This window comes from Silurus meridionalis, chromosome 13, assembly GCF_014805685.1.
Source record: "Silurus meridionalis isolate SWU-2019-XX chromosome 13, ASM1480568v1, whole genome shotgun sequence".
Lineage (NCBI taxonomy): Eukaryota > Metazoa > Chordata > Actinopteri > Siluriformes > Siluridae > Silurus > Silurus meridionalis.
The window spans coordinates 5,441,389-5,463,123 of record NC_060896.1 but is presented as its reverse complement, the minus strand read 5'-3'; the positions used below and the strand labels follow the sequence as shown (position 1 = coordinate 5,463,123).

Sequence of the window (21,735 nt, the reverse complement as noted above, 5' to 3'; positions counted from 1 at the left end):
ACTGGCAAGCAATAGTAATTAGTTTTGTTGGGGATGAATTGTGAAACATTGATTCTGATATAGAGGAGAAATATAGTCTGGTTTGTTTAATAGTAAAAGACAAATATGTATTTTCTAATACATTTTCAGTTGAATCAATCACGTAGCCAAACCAGATATCCACGCCACTCACGCCCATTTGAAAGGCCTAAGTAAATCGAGTGCTGAGGTTTGTTTTCTTTCTGTACTCAGCACTTTGAGCTTCTCTATTGTCATGAGAATGAAATGTTGCTAAGACCACAGTCTTTCATTAAGTCAGCCATTTATTCTCAGCTTAATCTCTGATTCTTAGCTGGGACTCACAGCCAAAACCAATAGTCGCTGCGCTGCCAGTGGCTTATTAGATTTAGCAGTTGTCAGCATTTGCACTTTCTGTCTTGCTTACATACAAGATATATTTGTGTATTGTTTAATTCTAGTGCCCATGTCTCTGTTTTGTGGTGACGTCAAACTCATTTCAATGCTACTGTAAAACAAAAATATGTCATAAATGAATAAATAGCAATGATTTTTTTAAATATTAGAAGCAATCACAATTAAAATCTGGAACAAACTCTACAGGCGATCAGATCACATGATGACAATCCACAAAATGGAGTAGATAACATAAGCATAAACATAAGTATTCTTCGAATCGAGCATGAACGTCCTCTGTCAAGTGACTTTTACCTCATCATACAACATCCTGTTTTTGGATAGCAGTGCTCACAAGTGCTTATAGCAGTGCTCACAATATGAGATTTTTATTAAGGAAATTGTTTTAATGCCAAAACTTTTTGTGGTCAGTGGCACAAAACCGGATGATATCATTAGCATGTAATAGAAGATCTCAAGAATCTCTTGTAATTTTTGTCCATGGATTCAATGTCAACCAGACAAGTCTATAATTTAATGCTTGCTTAAGCAAAGTTTGCTTTTCGTTGCGTTAAAGAATGCATCCCCTGTCTACAGTATCACCGTCTCTTTCTTTTACACGTTCCACTTTACTGCAAATAACTGTTTAAAGCAACAATAATTGCCATGTAAGGCTGCTTCTGAGCTTCTGTAAATGATTTTAAATCTCTCTAGTGACCCACTGACTCTTGCGTCATATTAGCTGAAAAAGGCGAGTACAAGCAGTGCACTTTTTTCAGGAGTGCCATTTAGTTTCCGGGGCTTTACTTTTAAGCGGCATTACCTGTCTTATTTTGCCTGAGGCCAGCTTTCAGCCACATCTTTACCTTACACACACATGCAAACATGCTTATACATAAGTGCAATGCACAGGCACACACACACATATATATATATATATATATATATATATATATATATATATATATATATATATATATATATATATATATATATATATATATATATATATATATATATATATATATATATATATATATATATATATATATATATATACACAATGACATGCATGTGCCATTACAAGCACTGCAAGAAAGAACAGTATGATCTAAATGCAAGGCACATTCTAGAAAAACACAGACACACAATTGAAAGTAGAAGCATTAATTGTAGCTGTTGGCTGAAAGCATGCTGTTTGTATGTGTGTATGTGCACAGGGTGTAGAAGTGTACTGTTAGCTCATAATATTTATTCTACCAATCATCTATGAATGCCATCAGCCCACACAAATACGTTACACACTCCAAACCTGTTGGATGGGCTCGCTACAGAATTGTTCATGTTTAAAATAGGGCAGCAGGGAGGAAGTGTTGGGGGAGATTAAGACGTGTTACAACACACCTTAGCTCTTCTGTTTATTTGTAAATGAACAGGTTGTGCTGCGTTTGTGAATCAGAAGCGAAGAGAAATTATTTGTGCAGAAGAGGACAAAAGCATTATTAATAAGCGATGGGTTTGTGCTAACTTGCTGTAACACAAGAACGGATTAATTAAGTTATGTAAGTTTTATGAATGAAGTAATCCCTATTCAGCAAACCTTTTGGGAGAAAAAAAATGTAAGGTCATGATTGTGAAAACGGTAGAGACACATTAGGGAAACACAGGATGTATGACCAAAGAGTAAGCTGGAGTAGAATGGGGTAGAATGGGGTAGAATGCAAAAATCATTATGACTGCACTTCTTTTGTTTATAATGCATAAACTTGCCAATGATTCCTTATAAAAAACTGTAAACAGGCCCTATGAGAATTGAATATATAATATTTCATTAATATTAACAAGTATTACACTCTTTCTAGGAACTAGGAGATCCAATCCTATTTCAACATGACAATGCATCTGTTTTGTCGATATAGAGTATATTTTTTATATATTTATATTTATAAATTATAGAGTTGCGTTATCATTATTTTAACAGGTTTTATTTATGTTGCTACATTAGCAGTGGCGCTAATTACCACTTATTTCACAAAGTTGGCAGAATGTGAGAGTTTGACAGAACAGTAAAGAAATCATTACCGTTCAAACGAAAGTCGGTAGTTTCGACAGCATATACATTTAAAGGCTTAACACACCTCTGAGTGACTCTTGACACTGATGTAAATGATTAGCATCTTTATTAAATGTCATTAAATATGCCAAAAAAACCACACACACACTAAGGGTTGGAATTACAGTTTGGGTGAGACGGGAAGGGGAAAAAATCCAACTTCTACCAAATATTTCTAGTCGACTTTTTCCAGGTTTTTTTGTCAATCTATATTCCAGGTTGTAGTGATAGATATATTTTTAAGCAAACTGTAAAAAAAAAATTATAATAATAATACAACAGCTTTACAATATATATATTTTTTTTACAAAAGGCAGAATTGAGCCAGGAGCTGGAAGCATGCTGCACAGGTCTCAGTTTAGTCGATTGTCAGTCAGCAGGGTGGAGGTGTGTGTGTGTGTGTGTGTGTGTGTGTGTGTGTGTGTGTGTGTCTGCCTCAGGCCACACTGCCTCCTGTACACACATACACGTTTGTCAGTTTCCTCGTTTTACCGGCCGCCACGATGATTTATGAATTTGTCCATGTCTCTGACAGGTAAAGAGGATTTATTTAAGGTGTAAAAGCCTGGCTGTCATAAATGGCCTGCCCATTTCAGCTCCAAAACACATTAACACAGAGGAAAAAAAACCCTGAACACATTACTTTACACTGTCCATAACATCATCCCGGATATTTTAGATGAAGACGTTACTGTGCAGGGGTTTTATACAGTGTACATGAAGCTTAAATCCGACACACACACAATAAATACAAAACATCAATTACTCAAATGTAGTTTATGTTTACAAAAATCCAAAATTTTAGCTTTACAAAGAAGCAAAGAAAATCGAAAAAGAATAAAGAAAAAATGAAAAGAAAATAGAAAGAAAAACAAAGAAAATAAAGTATGGATGGGAAAAAAATATTTTTAAACATTTTATAAAGTATTTAAATGTGTCTTGGAAACCTTTCATGTACCTCAATGCTGAAAATGCAAAAAAAAATTTTCTTTTTTAATTTCCACATTTTTTTGGATATAAAAACAGATTTTAGTTGTGCTTTGGAAATATTAATATTTCATAAAATATTATATAAATAATAATAATCATTTTCAGAAAAAAAATTATTAATTAAGCCGTAAATGTTATTTGTATTAGTTTACTTTTAACACCCGGACCCCTTTGCAAAGCCATGTGAAAAAACAAAAAACACCTTTATAAATGTACATTAGTGTTCATTCATTTCCGGCATTTAAAAAAAAAAAAAAGCAAAAAAAAAAAAAAAAGCAAAAAAAAAACTACTGTGATGGCACTATTACCTCTGAGGGCATTTTAATGCTTCAGATTATGATCTTTGGCAGTGAACGAGACACGGCTGTACATGGACGACACAAATTCAACTAAAGCAATAAAGTAGGCAGGCATTATGATGTCTGAGAGCAAATCGCTAATAAAAAATCAAACATAAACACTTTCTGTTTGTCCGTTTGATACACCGGGGTACCAGCATGAGGAGAATTTTGCTGAAGTGGCTGCACACAGGTGATCATAAAATACTGAAAAAAGGAGCCTAAATAGCATGTAAAGCAACGTGAAGCACTGCTCCTTAATCAAGACCGAATGTCTTTTAACGTCTTTGTCGATATGGTGAGCGGAGCCACTAATTACTTTTGGTACTCTCAGTCTTTGGCACAGTGTAGATGCTGATTTAGCTCTCTGGTGTTAACTGGGGAACCTGTTCATCATCAGAGGACTCTACAGGATGAAGAATCTTACTCTGCCCACTTGCACTCAGGTCTTGTGGATGCGACTGAAACGCTTCTGCCTGTTTTTTTAATTGCTCCTGGACCTCAGAGCGAACTCCATCTCTCAGCCTCTCTTCTTCCTTGGCCAGCTGGGAAAGCCGTCGTTCCTCTGCCTCGATCTCCTCTGTGGTGGGGATGGAGTTCTTCTTGGGTCGACCTTTCGGCTTCGTAGGGGCCTCGTGCCCTCCTTTAAGCACCTGAAGACACACAAAGACACAAGATTCTCATTAATGGGATGGTGACAAACGAGAAACGAGGGCACGGGTCAATGTGGTTATTATAGTGATTAAGGGAAAATGTGCGGTCATTCATTTCGGATGAGATTGTGGCCGCGCTGACGCAGATCTGCACCGTGTCCTAAATCTTTCATGTCTCCCAACACACACACTTAAACACACTTAAAAGTACTGCCTCTAGGGTAAAGCTTTTTTTGACAATATTTATATATATATAGTGAAAAGGGTAAAATATGTCTAATGGATTTTTAATGGTAGGGTTCGAATTTCTGCTCTGCAACTCGATGGTCTATTTTTCCTTGACTTTATAAGTTATTAAATACAGACTAAATGATGAGGTAAAGATGATGCTCCGTATCCAGGATAGCAATTTTTTTTGTCAAGCTTGTTACATATATATTACTTTCCAGGTTCACAGTGCAGTACATTACTGATGTAGAATATTTGAATGAGCCAAACACAAGTGCATTGAGTAGAAGTGCATTTGTTTAATTTAGAACACACATGAAAACCTCAAGCCAGTCATCAGAACAAACACAAATTAAAATAGTTTGAAGCAAGAAAAGCCAATTTACTGAAGGGGAAAGGACATGGGAAGTAAAATCTGGCATTGATTACTTGTTTTTTATGTAGTCAGTTTGTAAACCTTCTTGTTATGAGCCAATAGAAAACAAGATGTCATTACTATTTTTATTATTATTGACTAGCAATTGAGAGAAACATTTCCTAGCCAATTCTTTTGTTTGTTTTTATAACTAAATGACTTACTGAAGCTGACAAACTTTACATAGACATTCTCTCCAAAAAATAACACCCAGCAATGACCTGTGCAAATCAACGCTATCACATGATCAACTTGATCAACCTATTAAACCTGATAGTTTTATATAAATGGGATACATGCATAAAAAAGTAGAATGTGCATTTACTGTATTAAGACACAGGGACATGAGATTGAGACACAAACTGGACTGAATATAGTATATAATACTAATTTAACAGAACTTCATAACAATTATATAAAATAATCAAGTTGGTTATAAATCCGTTTTAAAAATAGTTTTATATGATTTTATTTTCAGAATTTATCATTTTTATGATTCTTTTATGATGAAGACATCTTATTTCTATGTTTAGGTTCTTGTTTTCTCCCAGGGATATTCTTGGCGGCATTTTTGGCAGAAGATCATGATGTGTGTGGGTGTGGCAGAAATGTCATTAGTATATCTTTATATTTTGGTAAATGGCATGACGGTTTGGGCAAAATTTAATACCATTGCCTTCAAAGCACCAAATTAAGTATATTAGCATTAAGTAAGATCAGATTTTTGTATAATTACACTTTTCCACCCACATTCCCATGTGCAGTATGGTTGTTTAACCAACTAGACAATTACTGCACTATTATGCCACTTTCTTTCATTGGCCAAAGTGGTCTTCTATGCTTGGTCATTTAGTTGTGTTAGTTGTAATCATGTTCGTATTAATCTATTGTCTTATTCAGTCCATGCCTGTATGTTAAATGTGTGCTTAAATGGTGGTCTCTAAAACAGAAAAAATGTCTTGTATTATATTATATTGTATTATACCAAGGCTACTACAGTGGACTTACCAGTTTCTTCCATTTCATGCGTCTGTTCTGGTACCAAGTCTTGACCTGGAGCTGGGAAAGACCAAGAGACTGAGCCAGGTCCAATCTGTATATACACAAACACACATAAAGGACAAATCAAGATTAATTGTAAGAAAATTCCCACAAATGATCATCAAGAAATGCTGAGAAGAATGGATGTCAGTGCTATTTTTTATTTTTTACTTCAAAAATTGCAGAATTCTTAATGATTTTTACAAAAGATATATTTTTTTTAAAGGAAACAAAGACATTAAGTGGTTTGCATCTTTCTTAGCATTACAAATCATCTTAATAGTGTCTTTTCCAAATACTGTCATCTGCTTCACTACCAAAAATACCCTGAAAGTCGCAGATTTGCCATTCGCATCACCGTACGAATCAAATTTGTTTTCTGATGTTCCCCCGTAGTTCTCTCTCCACCCCTGTCCTCTAATCCGTCTGTTACTGATTGTGTTCACACGTTCTGTGTTTGCAACTTGACTGACTGTTACAAAATCTTGCTAACAATATTGTACGTTACTGGGGTTTTTCAGTCCATATGTTTTATTTCTTGTTTTCCACTCATGACTTAAATAATAATTATTTTGCTCTGACTTGCCCTAATAATCCACATATCACATTTTCCACAAACTAACTATAACCTTCTGGTGCACCAAGGGCATGGTCTGGCTGTTGGTGGGAACTATTTTAAATAATATATAAATATTAAGAAAATGCTAATATTTCTGGACAAAAAAAGGAAATATTGGCAAAACCGGAAAGAATACAGTAAAGTACAGTTAAGCACAAAACTCAATCATGGATGCTAGTAGGAAAAAAAAACAACTAGCCATGCCCGTGCACACCATATGGTGAGTATGCACCCAGACCTAAATACATATGCTTCAAGGATGCCCATTGTCCTGTGAGGAATCTCCACTTAAATAAGCATAATCCTATTAACATGGCAGCAGACGAGGAAGACTACAAACACACATCCCAAAAGTCATCTGTTGTTATCCAACACATAAAACCGAGTGGGTGGCCGTCTCTGCCGGTCCAGATGTCCATCTAATCACAGCATAATCAGTAACACTGCAGAGACATATCAAAGGAGGACACACTGTTCTGTCTAGAATAGTCTTCCCAGACTGACTGTAGTTGCAGACCTTCCACTCAATTGTGTCATTTATCTATACAGGGGAAAAAAAGGTAATCCTATCATACAAGCTCATTGCTTTCTTCAAGGCAGCCGGACATCCTCTGGCCACTCCGGCAAGATTTCCATGACTAATTCAGCAATTGGTTTGGCGGTAATGCGATAGCCATGGCTGGCCTGGACCATGCACAGAGCGCGGTATTAAACAGCCGTGCTATCAAACGATCACACAGAGATTCCTGCCATGTCTTCCCTTCAAAGTAGCTTGCAACAGCCCCAAAGGATTAACTAGTTCTACCGTACTGCCTCTTCCAGCCAGAGAGTCAAACACTTGATGTCACTTTGATTTTAGATGCACACTGTAGATCTGTTGGAGTCGAGCAAATCACACTTTGTTTCACTCTCTCTTTTCTGGGGTTCAGATATAAATAAAATGAACTGTACATCCTGTCTGATATTGGCCACTCATAAAGAATAAACCTGAAACTCAAATAAGTCGCAAAAACACCATACACCATGTGTCTCTTTAGGCTTATATTAAACTCAATAGACAATGATGATAGTAATCATCTGTACCTTATAAAAGTAAAAGAAAAATGATTAGAACTGAATTATATAAATGGTAAAAATGTGTATGTTGGAATGTTTACTGTTTCTTTTATGAGGCTTTGATTATGTGGCCACTTGCACACTTTCGGCTGTGGCTGCTGAGCTTGGGAGCCAAAAAACACATTGCACGGGAGACACAAGAGAGAGAGAGAGAGAGAGAGAGAGAGAGAGAGAGAGAGAGAGCGAACAAACAGACCAGCAATATGGTGATCCCATCCTTCCTAGACCCTGAGGATGGGGATTTCCCCCAGTTTATGTTCTTCATTCAGATGGGATTTTAATTAGTTCACTTCAGACTGATTCAGGTATCAGGTATCAGATTTGTGTGTATGTGTGTGTGTGTGTGTGTGTGTGTGTGTATGTGTGTGTGTGTGTGTGTGTGTGTGTGTTTGTGTGTGTGAGTAAGTGAGTGTGGAGCAGTGTAAGAAATGTGCAGCCAAGTCGTCTCTGCCTTAATTTGGAACCTTACAAACCGGAGGCATTGTTTACGTTACCCGTGAGAGTGTTTAGTTATGAAAGTGTGTTTTTCTTTAATTATATCACGGTGCAGAAAATGTGCACCTGCTTTATCCTGATCTGGTTTATACCACTAGGTCCGAGGACAGTATAACCCTGGATACCAGTTTAGCTTTGCCAATCCACTTGCTGGCATGTATTTGGGTGGTGGGAGGAAACCCGAGGAACAGAGGAAACCATGGGGAGAACATGCAAAACAAGATTTTACTTTTATGAATAACATTTTTTATGTCTGTTTCAACAGACATACTGTATGGATTAAGATACAGTATATAAAAGTGTTTGTTTTTACATAATAATTTTGGTCTGGTTTACATCCGTGTTTTGCTTAGTACTTCCTTTGCACTTCTAAAAATATTTGCACTTTTCTTTAATACCACCATTATATAATATATAATGTCAAATTTAGTACTTTTTTCCTCTCACACTTTTATATTTATAGACCTTTTACTTAATGCACGATTCCCGAGCAGCCGATCAGGTTATCATTTCACGGAAAGTTGTATTCTGCATATAACTATGTTTGTGAGAAATAAAATATCTTGACTCTTGAATCTTGGAAAGAGTAGGAGCTCTTTGCTATTGAATACTTAACTGTACTTAGCTCCTTAAAAGTATTTGAACCTTGCATAATAAGGAAACACAGATGTAGGGTTCTACAAAAAAGTTTTAATGGTTCCTCACGAGAAAAACAGTGCAAAATGTCTTGGACTGATTCAGCGGATTTTCCCCTCAATTTTTTTCAAATGAGTAAATCTGTCCTGAAACTGAACAGGCCCCTAAAAACTAAGATAAATTGTCTGTCTGTCAAACTTGAAACGTTCCTTCATGGACAGACTTTTGATTTTCTATCTCAAGTTTTTAAACTCAGCCTATGCCATAATGGAAGTATGTTCAGTAGGGCCAAACATGAAGTCTGAAATAAAATGGAAAATGTGCTACGGCTGAGTAGGAACGACCCACAAGAGGCGACCTAAGACACGCGGATTACATCATCTCATTGTACAAAGCTCCAAAAGTGTTTTATATACACCTGTGTGTATATTAAATTATCGGCATGGAATCAGTGCAATACATTTCTGTTTGCTGTTATTGGCATGTGTCCCTGCTCTCTTGAATGGGGGTAGTGTTTCTTTTTTTTAAAGGGTTTTCTGGTCAGCTATTCGAAAGCCCAAGGTTCAAATGTTAGTATTCTCTCGACTAGAACATGAGGTACCTAATGTTCTGGCTCATGCAGGTTAACCGTGTTTGACACGTTCCCAAAAGTATAAATCTAAACGTCACAGTGATAATCAATGCCATTCCGTTTCCAGCATCTGCTTTAGTATTATTTTTTTTGCTTTTTTATGTTGCTCAGGCTATGAAAATGTGTTCCATACTAACATGTACATTCTTGTTTCTTAAAGGATATTACACCACAATGTATGACTGATAAATAAATTATATTGCTGACAAAAATATGTTCAAATAAAGGAAAAAAACAGGTGATTGTTCACTCTTTAATTGATTTCTACAGTAATGCTCACATACTAGTACCAAATTAACTGCTCTTCCCTTAAATGCAGAATAATCCAGATGTTGGTTTGTGGGTGTCTTTATGATTTTTAGTTCCAATCTCGTTATTTACAGCTATTTTTTAATCGGTTCACTTGTTCACAGGTGATGAACTGCTTAAGCTGCAGTGTCTAAATATCTAACATTTTAATGTTATATGAAATAATATTCATATTTCATTGTTAATGATAAAAATACAAATTGAATCTGTTAAAAAGTGTAGATAGAAGCGCACACATAACAGATAAAATCTAATATTATAGTTGTATATAGCAGACTTTAGGGTCCAAGCACTGTTTGCAAATAGCACCCCCAGTGGTGAGTTCTGTGTGATTCTTTTATAAACTGTTACCACAATTGTATTGTGGAGGCACAAAATTGTATAGATATCTAAGCATGACGTAGCATTACATTTTCATCTCATTTGAATTCGGAAAACTTTACAGTGCCCCAGTGCAAAAAGCCAGCTCCAGAAAGATATGGTTTACATCGGTTGGACCTCTTGAGTGGCCAGATATAGAGCTCTAACCTGAACATTATTGAACTCCTTTGGCACGAATGTAAATGCTGAATGCACTCCAGGCCTCACCTACATCAGTAACAGACTTCACTAACCCTTGTGGTTGAATAAGCACAAATCTCTCTAAAGTACACTCCAACATCTTCCCCAAAAACAGGTGGTTATTGTAAAAGCAAATAAGAACTGAATAGGATGTTCTTAATCATGTTGCCTTAACTTTTTTGCTATATAGTATATAGTATGTATATATATATATATATATATATATATATAGTACAGACCAAAAGTTTGGACACACCTTCTCATTCAAAGAGTTTTCTTTATTTTCATGACTATGAAAATTGTAGAGTCACACTGAAGGCATCAAGGGCTATTTGACCAAGAAGGAGAGTGATGGGGTGCTGCGCCAGATGACCTGGAGGCCTGGAACCCAATCGAGATGGGTTAGGGGTGAGCTGGACCGCAGAGTGAAGGCAAAAGGGCCAACAAGTGCCAAGCATCTCTCGGGAAACTCCTTCAAGACTGTTGGAAGACCATTTCAGGTGACTACCTCTTGAAGCTCATCAAGAGAATGTCAAGAGTGTGCAAAGCAGTAATCAAAGCAAAAGGTGGCTACTTTGAAGAACCTAGAATGACATTTTCAGTTGTTTCACACTTTTTTGTTATGTATATAATTCCATATATAATTCCACATGTGTTAATTCATAGTGTTGATGCCTTCAGTGTGAATCTACAATTTTCATAGTCATGAAAATAAAGAAAACTCTTTGAATGAGAAGGTGTGTCCAAACTTTTGGTCTGTACTGCATATATATATATATATATATATATATATATATATATATATATATATATATATATATATATATATGATTGCTAAATCTAAACATAATCTTTGTAACTTACTTTGCGAAATGAGAGGCATTGAATAACAATGATGTATAGCAGGTGTGCTGACCTGTCAGGAGTGGAGAGGTATTTCTGCTTCTGAAACTTCTTCTCCAGACCCATGAGCTGCAGCTCGGTGAAAATGGTACGACTGCGACGTGGTTTCTTCAGCCGGGTGACGCTGTGTTCCGTGTCTGATTCGCTACTGATACTGACAGGCGTCTCGCTGGGCACTGGCTCACCTGGCAGTGCATGCTGGGGCGACACTATGGGCAGGTGGGCGACCCGGCCAGATGGTGAGGGCTGGGGAATTTGTGCCAGACCGCTTGGGGGCTGACGGGTGATGACAGACAGCAAGGGGTATGTGCTGAGTGATGACGGGCCTGCAGAAATACATATTGTTTTTTTTAGTTTGTTTGCTTTTTTGCAAATGAAGGTCACTTATTAGACATAGTCAGACAAAATAATTTAAGTAAGATATTACGTGTCTATTTAAACAAGAATTAAAAAGAACTTAGAGAAAATAGAAGGGATTATGTAATAATACACAGAATCATATCACTGAGATTTAAATGTCATGAAATTATTCAATGTTACTAAATGACGAATAAAAAGCAAAGCATTAGGTCACAGGGGAGAGGCGGAGAGGACTTTTGAAGTTCAAATCCCACCACCATTATGCTGCCACTGCTGGGGTCCTTGAGTAAGGCCCTTAACACACAGCTGCTCAGTTGTATGAATAAGATAATTGCAAGTGGCTCTTTTTGGCGTCTTCCAAAAGCCGTTATTATTATAGCCATGCTAATCAGAGAATTAATACAAAAGTTGATTGTATATGTGGGGGGGAAAAACAACTGCCATGATTATTACATCAATTTGAGTTTACTACAATACCTACATTATTACATTGACACTACAAGATTGCAAAAGATAACAGGAAACCCAATATAAGATCATTATTAAACCTTTTTGTTGACATTTTAACCCATTCAAGATTAACCACGTCCTTCTTTTTAGAAACAAATGTTTAACAATGATATCAGCCAAAAGAACAAGAGGTTTAAAACTCATAAAGAAGCAAAACCTCACACACCAGAATGAACACAGGGAGAGTGAATTGTGGAAGCAGGAACGACTTTAATTTGGAATTTTGTACACTATATGGACAAGAATTTGTGGAAACCTGACCATAATATTTGCTTGTGCTTTTCAAAACCATCCGATTCCACATAAGGTCTCCATTTTTTATAATAAACTCCACTTTTCTGCTAAGATGTTCTAGATTTTGGACTGTTCTTGTAGAGATTTATGTTCAGTCATCCACGAGGGCCTTAATCTGGTACTAATGCAGGGTAAAAAGGCCTGGGGTGCAATTAATTCCACAGGTATTTAACTTGGTTGAGTTTAGAGCTCTATAGCAGACCAGTAAAGACCTTCCAGTCCTAACCATTAAAACCATATTTGCATCGAGTTTGCTTTGTTCACAGCGGCACTGTCAGGTTTGAACAGGTTTGTATCTCTTAGTTCATGTGAAGGGAAAATGTAGTATAACCACATTCAAAGACATCCTGTTGCCTATTTATAAATGCCTATTTATCTTTTTGTGTTTCTCCAGCTTTGTGGAAAATCTTTATAGCTGAAAAAATCAGGTGTCCCAATACATTTGCCCAAATAATGTATGATAGAGCTGATTTAAATTGTCGGATTTGATCAAAAAACAATAGTAGAATACCTCACTCCAGTTCGGCGAAGTGTTTAAAGAAGATTAATAAAAAACACCCTAAATTTTACCTCAGGATCCGTCTGATTGCTTTAATTGTGATGCTGTCACATGCTTAGCTGCTGCATGGCCAGTTCAAGCAGCCATTAGGGTGAAAGCGAGCTAAATCCTCACTAATAGCCTGTCCCTTTCTGCCTTAATGGTGTTGGAAAACGTTAAAAAGTCTGACCCGGCTGACGTAGGTCACTGAACTGCAGAGCCGCTCTGATGATGTAAGCGGTGTTCTACACGGCACCCCTGAACCCCTGGACGATAATGATTCTCCTAAATCTCTTCACCTCATCGCATTTTTCCCTTTTCTCAGTCTCCGCCTGTCAGACAGCAATAAGACGCCAGACTTTATAAAATGCAGTCTCAAGAGATAACGTTTAAACAAATAGAGAGAGAAAAGGAGAAAAGCCGTTCATGGTGGAGAGATAAGGCAACATCGGGAGTCATGATTTTCATTTTTATTCTAATAAAGACCAAAAGGTGCTTTTCATGAGGGATAAAACCTGCTTTGAGTTTCCCAGAGAATAAGATGGAGACAGTTTTGTGTGTCAGAATGACTTCATTTTAGAAAGGCTCAATGTTAATATTCACCTTCAGTCACAAGTTCAAGCATGAAAACTCTCAGGATCAATTACTTAACACACACACACACTTTATTTACCATGCATTTCTGTTAAACACTTTTTAAAATGTGTGAGTGATATTACAATGGTGATCTGAGCGTTATTCTTTATTTTTACTAATATATTAAGTCTCGAAGTTAATATTAAATGTGTCCTTTTTTCTAAGACTTGTGTAATCTGAGCCAACATCCCTCTTTAAGATATGGCCTTTTGTTACTTACACGGTAGAAATTTCAGAACTCTATTGCTTAATTTATCAATCAATCATCTTCATGCTGCTTCCTGTTTCCACAGCGATCGGATTTATTTCGTTTCACAGTGTAGTTCATATTAAATTTAATTCCAGGTTATTTGTTCACCTCTTTGAACAATAGACAATCCGGATACTGATTTAGCCAGAGGCGACAGTGATAAGAAAAAAAAACTCAAAATAATAAAGAAAAAAAGACTCGAAAGAGAAACAGTCATTTCTAGGTGACACCGGATAGCGGGATTATAAATCATTACACCGTGTCAATTTTACACAAAAAAAAGAAAAATGAAGAAAGAAAATCAAACTGACTAGTTCAATAGGAGCACATTGTTAAGAATGATAAGTGCTGGGATAAAAACAGGGTATTGTTTATGATTACAGCAGCACTTAACCTACAATGCAGTATTTCAGGTATTTCCATTCATGGCTTTATTATATAAATTAATGGCCACATCTTGTGGGAGGAATAACAGCGATTCACGTTCGCTGTATCACATGACACCACCTTGGCGTGTATTGTTTTAGAATAACAAAACATTTTGAAGTGTAATATTTCAATTATACAAAAGCGACTTCCAAACAGTTGAATTTAATAACAACGCATTACACTTTTTTGGTCATTTATAGTTCGATTTAACGTTAGAAGAACAACAAATAGTTGTTTTCAATGTCATCGTTTTTTGTCTTTTTCTTGAGTTTAAGCTTGTCATATGATCAAGAAACCAATACAAATAAAGTCATCTTGAAAGTTGCCTTGAAGGATAATGACAACTCAATGTGTTGGCCTTTCGATTGAAAAATCTTAAGTTCCCAGCACCTAGAAGTCAATGCCGGGCCCCTGAGCATCACTCAAACGCTCAGTTGTATAAAAATGTCAGCTAATTGTCAGTCAGTGTAGATAAGGGCGTATGCCAAATACCTTAAATGTAAAATGTATGACTTGCCATTACTGGGAAACTACTAAAGTCTTTTCACAAAGATTACAAAAATGTCTCCTAACAAAACAAAAGTTCACAGATCATTGATGGTATCTTTTCTTTGCTAAATAACACTATGTATTAATAATTTATTAATAATTTAATAATTTATTATTATGTGACGAATTTGGCATTTAAAAGCTCTGTATATACTACAGAAACAACATAATAATAATAATAATAATAATAATATTAAACATATTATTACTGCTTCATCTTTGAAAAGGAGTATTGAGACAATGTCTATTGTTAAAAGCGCTATACACATTTAAAATAACCGAATTGAATTGAATTGAATTGAATTGAATTGAATTGAATTGAATTGAATTAAATTGAATAAACGCAGTCGTATAAACGTATCGTTCATGTTACAGTCAGAGCTAAACATCCTGTTGGATAAAATATCCACACTTTCTAAACAATCAGGTTTTAAAATTGAACTCATTTATATTTTTGCATATTTGGCTTAAGTTTATATCGAAAATGACTAAAACTTGACACAATTGAACAGTAGAGGAGTTAAGGGTCTTGTACAAGTGCATGCTGGGATTTTTTGTCTGGGAAACTCCATAGCCCAGTACCCTGACCACTGATCCAGCAGTGCTCTGTAGATTACAGCTTGCTTTACTTCAAAAAGTCTGCACGCAGTAATAATGATATTATAACACCTTGGTGATATTTTCCGAAGTGGATAATAAATGATTTATGACATTGTCAAATAGGACAAAAATATTTTAAAAGGCCAAAACATCCCGTTTCTAGGAACATTCGTCAACAGAAGAACACTATAATTAACTTGGTGGGAACTTTTCCGAGCAGTTCCTCATTGTAATGCGACGTTATTTATATCTGGAAATGAATACCTCTGGCTGTCAGTCATCGGCCTAAGCTAAGGCAAACAAAACCGAGAACGTCGAAACCTGCGCCGATCAACTGTCAGCAACAGAACCTGGTAGCAAACGTTACACCGGTGGCTGCACCTTGTCAGTCCTGTCCGAATTCGCTGTAGCACCTCGAGTGTGTGGATTCCACCAGGATGATTTCATTTGGCATACACTACATTCGCACCCTCGGTAACGCCGAACGCGCTGTTTCAGGCGCTCGAGTGGAGATCTCACTCATCAGCTAACAAACCCAAGGCATAAATGATGAACACTGATGATAGAAAGATGTTAAATGTATCCTTACATACCACGACTTTACCCATTCATGTTTACATTACTGACAATATCAGAATCATTCACGGTTTGAATTGCACCGCTGATTGAGCGTAGAGATAATCCATTAATGCTCTGTCATTTATTCTTTTTTTCCAGTGAAGGTTTTACTGGAATTATCCCAAACGTCAGCAGGTGACCTTCTCTAAAAGGGTTATGAATTCATAAAGGTTTAGACAGATATGAGAAAATGCTCGAGCTATTTCTTTTTTTTTAAGATCTAGAAAACTTGTGGGTGAAAAACTAATCAGGATTATATTTCTTTCAAGTGTTATGTAAGTATTTTGACTCATGCAACATGAGCCTGTGGATGTTCTTTCAGGCCTGGAGGCACCAGAAAAGTAGAATGTGTTGAAATTAATATGAGAAGATATAAATGGTTATTGTTTTCGTTCTCTCTCTCTTTTTTTTTTTTTTAATTAATGCTAAATTATTAAGAAATGTAATTATACCAAATGTAATGTGGACTGTTCAACACTCATGGCATCAGATTGTGTCCCTCTGTATAGAAAGATATATAGGATTTTATATATATAAATATATACACACACACACACCATGTACATTGTTGTACATTAGATTGTGCACTTGACCACATGACTGAAATTTTCGCTTGTTCGAGTTCAACATTTCTTTTATTGGGACGGTGTTTGATTTATTATTATCCATCAATGTTGAAACACAAAGATTAGGCAAAAACCCATTTTGTTCTTTCTAGATCCTTCCCCTGGCACTCTCTCTCTCTCTCTCTCTCTCTCTTTTTCACCATGCTGCAATACAAAATCACTTCTGCTGATTTTGATCTTTCTCACCTCCGCACATAAATACTTAAAACAAGTGTTTTTTTTTTTTTGCTGAGACGTAAGTGCTCATCTTTCTCCGTAGTGCTTAAAACACTTATGTTTTTTTTCTTGCTGCTACTAAAGACAAAGATGTAAAAGTACTTTTTTAATTTATTGTCTTATTTAGTTTTTTTTTTGTCATTATTATTATATCAAAAAATAAGCTTTTAACATTATTTCTTAGTTTTTTTTTTTCTTCTCTCTCATGCAGCTTGTTAATTTATTAATAAACCAGAAACACAAATCTCTCCATCCTTAACAATCTTCTGTGTCATAAAACTGTGCCTGGACCTCCGTCGTTAAAATCTAAAACCTCAAAATATCAACAATACAACCATTTGTTTTTAATCTGTTAGTGTGCATCATCTACAACATCCTACTGCTTTCATTCAAAATAAATCGATACCCTCTAAACACTTGTAACAGCACTGTGGTATAATTTTATTTATATTTATATTTACACTGCATTGATACATGGATTTATATCTGAATGGCCTTAGATCCAAAGTGTAAAATAATGCACAACCTGGCATTGCCATGGAACTCTTAAGAAGTCAGGTACTGCTGCTGAATTGAAAAATTTCTTAAAATGAGTGTAAATGTTTCATAAAACTATTAGTAAATTAAGCTGTCTCTGAAATACAGCCCTGGTGCTTCACACTGGATTCATTTTGGTGAGTGATACAACGGCCCCTTCTGGTAAGATATGGTTATAACAGGGAAGAATGGTCCAGAGATGACAGACGAGGGCAGTCTCCTGTGAGCCTGCGAGCCAACTAACCACTGTCATGGTCACTGTCTATATTCAGAATTACAAGCCGCTGATGTAGTGCCATATAGAATATCTCACACCAGGGCTGCTTATTAAGATATGGTGAGGGCCATGTTCTGATATTTGGACTGGATACTCAATCCCTTCAGCTCCAAAGCTGCCAAAAATCTGACACTTACCCTTTGGCTTATTAGAGTACAGGATGTGTTTGGGAGTTCATGTGCTTGTCTGTGGAAAATAATCAAACCCCAGAGAAAGAAGGAATCAGTTGCTAGGACTAATTTTATTCCATCGACAGCATGTATTCGATTGAGACGCTCCTAACCTGCAACTCTCAAGCCCAACCACAAGAACAGCAAAAAACACTATGTTTTGGGCATTAAAATGGTTACAATATCCAAATCTAAAATATGAATGCATGTTTATCTTCTGATTCATTTATTTAGTGAATTTCTCACTTATTATTTTTTTTTTACAAAATCATTATTCACGTAATGGGTTCGCTTGATGAAACGAACCCAAATTACATGCAAATAACCTGGAAAACATGATCAGATGTCAAAATGCATGGAATTGTTCCTGCATACGTGAATAATAAAAGGTTTGAACGTAAGAACCTGAGCTTTTGCTGGAATGATGACAATCTGAACGGACAAGAGCATTTAAAAATAATTTGCAATAAGATAAAAATAGACGTAAACACCAGGAGTGATAAGCAAATCATTTCAGGTGACATTAGTATATCCTTTTAACACCAACAGTGTGGTGCCTCTGTTCTTTACGACACTCGTACTCATTCTGCCTGATGTATAGAGTCGTGCATGTTTCTACATGACATTGATTTGTGATAGATAGATAGATAGATATATAGATAGATAGATAGATAGATAGATAGATAGATAGATGGATAGATAGATAGATAGATAGATAGATAGATAGATAGATAGATAGATAGATAGATAGATAGATAGATAGATAGATAGACAGACAGACAGACAGACAGACAGACAGACAGACAGACAGACAGACAGACAGACAGACAGACAGACAGACAGACAGATAGATAGATAGATAGATAGATAGATAGATAGATAGATAGATAGATAGATAGATAGATAGATAGATAGATAGATAGATAGATAGGACGTGTGTGTCTCATATACCTATTTAGAACATGTATGCTGTGCGTCTCATATACATGTTCTTAGTCAAAGGTTCAAGCCTTAGGGCAAAAGTAAGTGATTTTAAAGTAATTTAACGTAAACCATTATGAGTTAATTGTGACAGGCAGAAATTATAATTCAGGTAAAGAACGCTTCGATTAAAACATGGCAAAGCCGAAAAAAATTCTCTGAATCTCTGACCATTTATTGGTAAAGTCATAAAAAGCGTAGGTGTTCCATTTCCAGAGATGCGTTGCTCACCATAGATCTGTCATTAAATCAAATGCTCTTGTGAATCATTTGATTATTTTGTGAGCGAATCCAGAATACAATCTGAGCTTTTTCCTGCTATTACTATTTTTTTTTCCACAATAATTGCTTAATTGTTTTAAATTCTACTTCATCTCAGCAGTTATGAAGCTTTCAGATGATAATAATAGTGTAATGTTTTATCATATTATCTATAAATGTCACCTGTGATCCACAAACAGTTATACAAGCAGCCCTCTGGTAATCGTTAACCCGGTGATGTAATTGTGAAAACAGTGAATCTAATGCCTGATGTTTTGTAAGCGATCGCTTTAACTTTGGCATCATTCGGAGATCGTTTAGGAATCAAGATGGTCGTAACAGTAGAAAGTGTCATTACAATCCAAACTGACAAATGTTTGTAAAACTATATAATGGATTCATATTTCTATGCCTGCAGAGACTTGGGTCTCATTATTTTCTGTCAGTTGGGGAGCATTATGCAAGCTTTAAGTAGCACTTATGCAAACCTTATGCAGGCTCGAAATTTTAATGTCATTAATGCCTGTTCCTGTTAAACTGAGGACTATGTGCAGAGTATAGAGTGTCTAATCAATTAGATAGATAGATAGATAGATAGATAGATAGATAGATAGATAGATAGATAGATAGATAGATAGATAGATAGATAGATAGATAGATAGATAGATAGATAGATAGAGTATATAGAATATATAGAATAAATATTATATATAAGTAAACAGCACAATAAGCAAATAGTGGCAAATACAAAAAATGTGGCAATAAATAAATAAATAAATAAATAAATTAATTAATAAATTAATTAATAAATAGTTGATAATCTTAAATAATTAAAAGACAGAAAGGAAAGGAAAGGAAAGGAAAGGAAAGGAAAGGAAAGGAAAGGAAAGGAAAGGAAAGGAAAGGAAAGGAAAGGAAACTTGTAAAAAAAAAAAATACTGAATTTAATTCTGACTTAAATGACAGCAATTTAAAAAAAGGAAAATAAAGATTTCTATCCATGAAAATAAAATGCAAAAATATTTTTTAGTCCGAATCTTTATTTAGAACAAAATTCTTCACACATTGAATCAACTTTTTATGTGTTTGAGGAACAGTTTCCAACTCATGATGATAATCAGAAAGTCTGTTGCCTTGTGCGTTATTATAACTAAAAGCTTTCTACATACAATACAGCTTATAATATGCATTAAAACTAATTTCAAATATTTTAAAATAAATATGCTTTTCATAACTAATTTAACTTTAATTTTTCAAAATAAAGGAATTGTTTTAGTTTCTTCTTCTTCTCTTATTATTATTATTATTATTATTATTATTATTATTATTATTATTATTATTAATTAAATTGCATCAACCCATTTTCCCATGCGCATGGAAAAGATTGTAGCTCAAAATTATTATGCAGTATGATCCATCATGATACCAAAATGTAAAATATGATGATGGAAAATGTTTACAGACCCCAAATAGATGAAGTCAGATTTTTTTTATGTTTTTTTTTTTTTTTAAGGAAAAAAAAATGGGACAAAACAAAATAAAAAAAAATGTTTCGAATCTAAGTATCTGTTTTCTTCAATGTCTGGAATATGATCGTGTTTTGTCAAGCAAATTCGGATTAGCTCATCACTGTCAGACACACACACACACACACACAAACAAATGCGCAGAGGCACGCACACGCTTACGCATACACGCGCGCGCTAATCGCTCATTTGCTGTAGTAGTTGCACAAAGTGGGAGCATGTGGGAAGTGAACTCTAATGCGGAAATCAAACTAATAATAATAATAATAATAATAATAATAATAATAATAATAATAATGCGTTTGTTTCAATTGCGAGTCATTTGTTCAGTTGCATTAATAATTTTTTTATATGAGGTTTTTTTTTCGGATCTAAGTGCAGCTGAAAAACCAGTGAAAGCATCCCATTGCATATAGACAGATAGGGAGAGAGAGAGGAGAGAGGGAGAGGAGAAGGAGAGGGAGATGAGAAGGAAAGGAGAGGAAGAGGAGAGTGAGAGGAGAGAAGAGGAGAAGGAGAAGGAGAAGAAGAGGAGAAGGAGAAGAAGAGATCTGCAGGTTTGAATGCGCTGAATAATCCAGAGCTCTTACCGGAACAGGAGTGTAGGGCTTTGGGGCGGACCACCAGCGACGGACACACGGAGTAGAGTGAGAGCTTCTCCAAGTAATCGCACGTCTCCTTGGCCAGAATCTCGTCGATCATGAAGGTCTTGTAGCGCCGCCGGGCCGCTTTGAGCTGCGCGGGTTGGGCGAGCCGGAACTCGGCTTGGCACTGCATGGTGCTCCGCTTCACTCAGCTTTAACGCGTTACACACTCACTTACGCAGGAGCTCAGTGAAGAAATACACACGCACACACACACACACACGCTCTTCAAACAAGCATAGTAAAGCTCTGCTCCTTTATAAGCGCTCCAC

At 35.8% G+C, this 21,735-nt stretch overlaps 1 protein-coding gene across 1 annotated transcript in view; it reads right to left on the bottom strand.

Annotated features, from left to right (window-relative positions):
* Window positions 1-2,554: 2,554 nt before the first annotated feature.
* Window positions 2,555-21,735, bottom strand: part of barx2 (BARX homeobox 2) — a 19,516-nt gene continuing 335 nt past the window's right edge. Inside the window, exons 1-4 of the mRNA XM_046865071.1 lie at window positions 21,410-21,735; window positions 11,455-11,767; window positions 6,139-6,223; window positions 2,555-4,487 (exon numbers count right to left, since the gene is read on the bottom strand). The exon at window positions 21,410-21,735 is cut by the window's right edge and continues 335 nt beyond it. Coding sequence (XP_046721027.1) covers window positions 4,194-4,487; window positions 6,139-6,223; window positions 11,455-11,767; window positions 21,410-21,596 — 879 coding nt within the window. The 5' untranslated portion in view covers window positions 21,597-21,735 and the 3' untranslated portion in view covers window positions 2,555-4,193. The remainder of the gene's footprint in view (window positions 4,488-6,138; window positions 6,224-11,454; window positions 11,768-21,409) is intronic.